At 59.1% G+C, this 7,036-nt stretch overlaps 1 protein-coding gene across 1 annotated transcript; it reads right to left on the bottom strand.

Annotated features, from left to right (window-relative positions):
• Window positions 1–1,000: 1,000 nt before the first annotated feature.
• On the bottom strand, window positions 1,001–4,031 carry NXT1 (nuclear transport factor 2 like export factor 1). The gene is made up of 2 exons (XM_002710938.6): window positions 3,812–4,031; window positions 1,001–1,757 (listed from the first exon to the last, which is right to left on the bottom strand). The coding sequence occupies exon 2, from the start codon at window positions 1,694–1,696 to the stop codon at window positions 1,274–1,276; it is 423 nt and encodes a 140-aa protein (XP_002710984.1). The 5' UTR covers window positions 1,697–1,757; window positions 3,812–4,031; the 3' UTR covers window positions 1,001–1,273.
• Window positions 4,032–7,036: the final 3,005 nt, after the last annotated feature.

The following is a 7,036-nucleotide window of genomic DNA, read 5'->3' as shown; positions in this document are numbered from 1 at the left end:
CCCGGGTAATGTAAGCCCACTGTCTGCCCCCGCTGCACACCCTTGTCCTCGGGGTTCTTTACACCTGCCCCAGGCAGATGATGGCACAGATGGGGTTGACTCATAAACCTGCCTGCAAACCGATCTGGGGAGTCAACACGCCCCGGGGCGGGGGGCCACAGGAGGAGACCACCATCTGGGACACTGCTCCATCACCACGCAGTTCCTTCCCACACTTTCCCATTCCAACATCCCAACTCCCACCCCCATGCCAAACCTCACACTCTCTTCCCAAGGAAAATGGAACTGGGAGAGCTGCACAGTCACAAGCTCTCGTCTACTGTCAGAGAAAGCCGGGGCCTGCTACAAGGGGACTTCAGAACGTTAACAGGAAAATGGAATCAGAAGCTAAGTTTTTCTCAGTGTAAAAATACTGAAGCCCACGCACACCACACCGTGGTTTCTCATGACTCCCATTTTCCAGGAGCTTTCTGAAGTGCACTCGTTCAGGGCTTCTCTTCCTCTACACGGGAGAAACGATCAGGGCTGGCTTCAGGGCCAGTCACGCGGCCTCTGATCCTCAAGTCCCCCGTACTCAGGAGTCTTCCTCTTACACACACACTTGGTCACCTCCTCTGTGTGCCATCCAATTGCCGCTCCCCTGAAGTGAGCGGCTGAGCCTTTAGTCTTTCCCCTGCTGGCACCACTCACCCCGCAGTAAGGTGCTCCGCAAGCCCAGGCACCTGTCTGGGATCCCGGGGCCCTGTGCCCTGCACTAGCACAAGGAGGGCCTTTGACAAGCGCCGTTGCTTGGCTCTGCCCTCAAAGACCTGGCTGCTCGGCTCTGCCCTCAAAGACCTGGCTGCAGTGGGCCTGGCGTGTGGCAGGGCTGGGTGATGCTGCGTGAGCTGCAGCCTGGGGTCACTGTGTGCACCCCCCGTGCCAGGGCCAGGAACTCAGGCCTCTGCCCACATCTAACCCTCCTCTCCTCCCCCTCCCCTTGAAACTCAAACACATCAGGTAAAAGGAAAAGCAGCGACGTTTATATTACGCTGTCAGAAATTCCAGAGCTGGGTTCTCTACTGAGCAGGTAGAAAAATAGAAAAGTCTGCTAGGTTGAAAAGGCGACAAGGACAAGTGAGTCCCTGTCAGGAGAGTGGCTCCTGGGACTCGCGCATGGTTCAGCCTCAGCGCAGGGCGCTCTGTGGAGTCTCTGCAGCCGCGGAGGAGAACCTGGGGTCCCCGCCTCCTGAGATCCGTGCCTGGCGTCTCTCCCCACACAGCAGGGGCGCCCCTAGTTGGCCCAGTCCTGGAAGCGGAAGCAGTCACTGGCGATCTTCCACACGGTGTTGCTGGGTGAGGCCTGCGCGGTGAGGATGAAGTTCTGGTTGAAGTCCCGCTGTTTGTTGCCCTCGAACTTCACCGTCCCACAGATGACCACGAGCACCGTGGTCTGGCTCGGCGTGGCTTCGTCGTGCACAGGCTGGCAGTCTACCACGCTGATCTGGAACTCACTGGAAGGCAGCATCTCAAAAAACTCGCTCAGGGACTCGTGTCCTGAGACGGCGTTTCCATTCCACACGAGGGTGGCGGTGCCCATGTACAGGCGCGAGAGCAGTCGCCGCCGCTTGTCCATGGTGGTGTAGTACACGTTGACGAACTCCTCGGCCGCCCGGCATGCCTGGTCCACGTAGGTCTTGAAGTCCACAGACGCCATCCCCGCTGCTGTGGGTGTGGGGTCCCGCCGGGGCGTCGTCTCGGACCGGAGAAGCCCAGGGCTGCGGGGCAGGGAGGGTGAAGAGAACACGCGTTAGTGCCCAAGTGCGTCCTGCTGACATCCCAGGGGCAAACCCGAGACGCGGAGCAGAGGCAGCCACAGCCTCAGTGTGTCCACGGCGGGACGGGACCGTCACTGCTGTGGCATCAGATCAGCCGGGTACATCGGGGCTTAGTTGACAAATCCCATTTTACAGGGTGCAGCGTGTCTGATGAGGGAAGCGCCGGGGCACAGGTGTGTGTGCCCCTACGGAGAGTGGCAGCGCCCTTCCTGGGCGTGGCCAGCAGCTGCAGGTGCACACAGCACTCCCGGCTCAACCAAGGCCAAGCACACAGGCAGGGTGAACTTGCGGCCGCTGAGTTTGAAAGGCCTTTTAAAGTGCCCCGCACCCCACCCCCCAGGAAGCAGAAGCCAGATTCTCACACTTGATCTCAGCCAAAAGGCCGAGAAGGGATGCCCGATTCTCAATAGGTTAAGACAACAAATGTCCAGAGGACACGACCCAAATGGCAGCCACAATCCCCCCAGGGCGAGGGGAGCTTAAGGGGCGCAGAGCCGACTTCTGCAGGGCTGACACCCACCAGGGGATACCCATGGGGCCGCAGGGCCACGACAGATGGGCTCTGCAAAGCTACATCTCTTTAAAAGAAAAATCCAAAAGCATAAATAACATTTGCTATTTCCAGGGAACAATCACAATTGTTATATTTTTCATATGATTAAAAAAGTTTCACTTAAAACCCAACAGAGAACAATATTATTAAAATAGTGGATTTCTTTTCTTTTTTTATATTTATGTATTTGAAAGGCAGAGTTAGAGAGATAGAGAGAGAGAGAGAGAGAGACTTTTCCAACCGCTGGTTCACTCCCTAGATGGCCGCAGCTGTTAGGGCTAGGCCAAAGCCAGGAGCCTGGAGCTTCACCCGGGTCTTCCACGTGGGTCCAAGGGCCCAGTGCTGTCTTCCGCTGCTTTCCCAGGCCATAGCAGAGAGCTGGACCGGAACCACAGCAGCTGGGTCTCAAGCAGGCTGTCCTAAGGGCTGCCAGGGTCCCAGGTGCTGGGCCCCTCGATCGCCCGCCCCTTCCCCCCCATTTCAAAGACCTTGCCTTAGGAACAAAAACAAAAACAAAATTCGGCTTTTTAAAAAGTCTATGTATTTACTCGCTTGACAGGCAGAGTGACACAAGAGGTGGAGGAAGAGATCTTCCCCCAAATGTCACCAACACAGCCAGGGCTGGGCCAGGCCAAAGCCAGGAGGAGCCAAGAGCTCCACCCGGCCCTCCCACGTGGGTGGCAGGGGCCCGTGGACTAACCCCAGGGACTCCAACATGGGCTGCGGGCGTCCCAAGCTGCGGTTTAATTCGAGGTGCCACAGTGCCGGCCTCAGCCCCCTTGAAAAAACACTCGGCTTCTGACATGGATGGAAGATTCCATCCAGGGTTGGGGGCTGACAAACGCGGTGGTCTGGCCCCCGGGAGACCCCTGCCGGCTGCCCGATCCTGGAGCCAGCCACTGCCCTCCCTGGGTGTCTCCACTCCCTCCATGGACTTCAGGGTTGAGCCCCGCCAAGCCCGCACTCGGCCAACTCCGGCACCCTGGCGCGGGGGCTTCCTGGAGGCCGCAGGGCTGCACCTGCCGCCCCGCGCGCACCGCAACCCTCCCCGCCCGGCTCCCCCGGCTCAGCCTGTCTGTCACGCCCCCACTTCTGTTCCAAGCCATCTCAGGCGCAAGCTGCCACCCTCCCCCGCGCAGCTACCAAATCCGAGAGCGAGCGAGCGCGAGCGCGCTGCCCACTCGGACCGGCCGGCCCCTGGCCTGGGACCTGCCGCTCCCCTCCCTGGACATCGGGTTCGCCGTCGCGCGTCCCGCACAGGCCACAGCCCGCAGCTCACCCGCATCGAAACCACGTGCGCAAATTTCCAACCCCGCGTCTTACTCTTGACCACGGGGGGGGGGGGGGGGGAGTCGGCGAGGGCACGCACGTGGGCAGGGGTCTCGGGGTACCCCGCGCAGGCTGTGGGGCCCTCGGACTACCACGCAGGGCAGGCACCCACCTGTGAGGGCAGCGCCAGCCGCGGCGAGTCCGGTCCGGGAGTCCCCCGCGCGGTCGCGGCCTCGCGAAGGGAACCAGCCCCAAAAGGCCGCGCGGCGTACGCCGCTCACTTCGGGAAGAGCCGTTCCTTCTCCCTTCCTTTTTCTTCTGAGAAGCTCCGCCCGCGTCGCCGGAGCCCCAGAGCCCATGGACGTTAGGACGCCGTCCGCCGGTTCCCGCTCGAGGTCCGCGGTGTTCCGCGCAGGCGTGAGCGCCTCGGTCCCGCCCACTCCCGCCTCCCCTTGACAGGCTTCTAGATCCATCTGTAAGACGGCGAGCCTGAAGGCTGGCTCCGCCCAGGTGTGGCTCAAAGGAGCGGCGATTTCCGGGAAAGGCGCCTTCCCAGAAGACCACGGCAAGTTCGCGCTCGAATTTTCATTGGTCTAACCAAGTCCCAGACTCCGGCCCCCGCTGGTGAGATGCGACCTCTGATTGGGTTAAACCTCCAAGATCCCGCCTCTCCAGTTGCTCTCCATTGGTTGCGGCGAGAGGCGGGTCGGGAAAGATAGGGAAAGGGCGGTGGGCGGTGGGGAGATGCGTTCCTTCCACGTTCACCTGTGTGGCGCGATCCCATGTAAAAGACTCGGGAAATGTCACGACTGGATGCGCTCTCGGGAAGCAGCAGCCGCTGACGTAGCCGATGCTGTCGATCAGACGCAGAGTGTCCGTGGGGACGCCGATGGAAGTCTACCTGGTGCAACCAACACCTGAGCGGATCTATCCCGCCAGAGCTGACACCCTAACGCACGCGCAGAGGGAGACCGGCTTCCGCCAAACGGAGACAAATCGAGGGTGGGGACGGAGGTGTGGCTGGGGAGGGAAGGTGGCAGTTGCGCCCAAGCGACGCGGTGGCACGGCGGCCTCCTGTGTCTGCGAACCGAGGGGCCCTGGGGAAGCCGCTGCCCCCAGCTCCGGCCGCTGCGAGCTTCGTGGGTGCGGCAGTTCAGTTGTGCGGCGTGGGAACCACGGCCCGGCTAACCCGGGGACCTGGGAAACTGGAACATGCAAATAAAAAAGCCCTCAGCTGCCTCCTCCCGTTCTGAGAGGCTCTTTCCTTGCAAAGCCGGGCAGAGCCCTTAGCCCGTGGCTTGGCTGCGGCGCGTGGAGTTTAATCTGCTCTTTGCTTGTGTTCCCGAGACAACCCTTGCTGTCACATTTCAGGACTTGTTCTCATTTTGAGAGATAGAGAGAGGAGAGCTTGTGCGCCCATCCTCTGGTTCACTCCCCAGATGCCCACAACATCTGGAGCAGGCTCTCCAGCAAGTGCATGGCTGCAGGAAATGGGGTGAGGTATGTCCCCAGAGGAGCCTGGGACTCCACCCGGGTCTCCCACGTCGGTGCCAGGGGCCCAGTAACTTCGGCCATCGTTTCTGCCTTGCAGGGTGTATGTTAGCAGGAAGCTGGAGGCTGGAGCCAGGGTGTGGATCCAGGCAGTTAACTGCTAGGCTAAAGGTCCATTGCTCCTGGGCTATTTCTTGCAGGCCACCTCTCGCTTCATACAGTGGGTGAAAATGTGGGTTATTGAAAATAATTTGGAGGCAGAGTAGAGAGGGTGAGTGAGCCTCCTCAGAGTAGTGGTCCTTTTAAATCGAGTTTTTAGGGGATGGCATTGTGGCTCACGGGTTAAGCTGTCGACTGCAGCGCTGGCTCACCCCCGCTCCCCCATAGGCGATAAAGCAGCATAAACGGTCCAACCCACGGTGGCAGGCCTGGAAGAAGCTCCTGGCTCCAGGACTCAGCCTGGCTGTTGCAGCCATCTGGGGAGTGAACCAGAGGATGGAAAATCTCTCTCTCTCTGTAACTTTGACTTTCAAATAAATCTTATAATAAAAAATAAAAGTTGGGCACAAAGTTACTTGCAAATTAACTAACGTGGCTTAGATGACTGTGGCAAGTGCGTTAGCCTCTCTGTAGAATGAGGCCATGCTAATATCCACGGGCTCAGGCTGATGTGAAGAGGGAGGGGAAATGGTGCCAAGAGCTTTGCACGAGGCCCAGCACAGAGCAGAACGGTGGGGTGACATCTGACATCAATAGCAGCTTCAGTGTTTGCCAGCAATCCCACCCCTCCTTGTGATGGGCTTACAACCTGCGACAGGCACATTGACAAATTGGTAGGATTTGTCACCAGCCCACATGGGCAACGTTCTGAAGATGAGCCTGGCTTACGTGACCAGGGAGCCTGTGGACCCCTGTGCCCCGTGGAACCCGTCCAGGGAGGAAAAGGCACATCTGTCGTGTGTACGGAGTCCCTGGCAGCGCTGCACACAGGCCTGACTTAAGAACCGTTAAGTCTGTAAACACACATTGCTCTTCCCCAGCCCCCACCCCCGCCACTGTCAGTGTTGCTCTCTGGGGCAGGCTGATGGCAGCATTTGGTTGCTGTATGAGGCTGTGTGCGTGACTTGGAGCCATTGATGTGCAGTAGCAGCTGAGCAGCCCTGCCTCTGATGTGCTGCCACCAAGAACCTGTCTTGTCCCGTCTCTGCCTTAGCAGGCTCATCTGTGCTCCTGCGGCTGCACTGGGGCGAGCTGAGGCTGCATTGGGGTGAGCTGAGGCTGTTTTGGGGAGGGGTGTCAGTCGGAGGCCTGCCTTTCGGAGACACCCTGGAAGCCATGGAGAAAGTCATTCTATTGGGTCCAAAAGGGGTTTTATGGGCACTTGCAGAGTTGCCAGCAGGTGCAGGAAAGGTGGCTCCTCGGGTCTAGGAATAAGAACTCGGCAGCAGGTGCTTCTGAGGCTGTGGTGGGTGAGGTTTGCAGCCGTGGGATTTTCTGCAGAAGGCCGAGTCCCAGGAGAGAGTGGGATTGGCCTGGTTCCAGTTGGAGCCATGCATCTGCTGGAGAGCCTGCCAGACAGTTCTACTAAGACCATGTTTCCCAAAGGAATGGGGTGAGGGCTGTCCCCAGAGGAAGGGGGGATGGATTCTGGGAAGGCGGGAGAAATCAAGGCCCACGAGCTTAGGAACTGAGATGTGGCCATGAGCACAGACAGAACAGCATGAAGCAGGGTAGGGCTGGGCCTACGTCACCACGGGCCACAGCTGGGAGGAGGGCTGGAGTAAGACATATGCGCACACACATACGTGCACACTCAGATGTATATCATACAGTCATGTGCACACTCATATGCATGTGCACATCAATATGTGTACACTCATGTATATACACTCATGCACACACATGC

This window comes from Oryctolagus cuniculus, chromosome 11 (assembly GCF_051225735.1).
Source record: "Oryctolagus cuniculus isolate XC-2025 breed Fujian yellow rabbit chromosome 11, ASM5122573v1, whole genome shotgun sequence".
Classification (NCBI taxonomy): domain Eukaryota; kingdom Metazoa; phylum Chordata; class Mammalia; order Lagomorpha; family Leporidae; genus Oryctolagus; species Oryctolagus cuniculus.
This window is presented reverse-complemented; position numbering and strand designations above follow the sequence as displayed.

Bases quoted from the DNA above. Each gene is read 5' to 3' on its own strand.
- NXT1 (XM_002710938.6), bottom strand. From the start codon at position 1,696: ATGGCGTCTGTGGACTTCAAGACCTACGTGGACCAGGCATGCCGGGCG.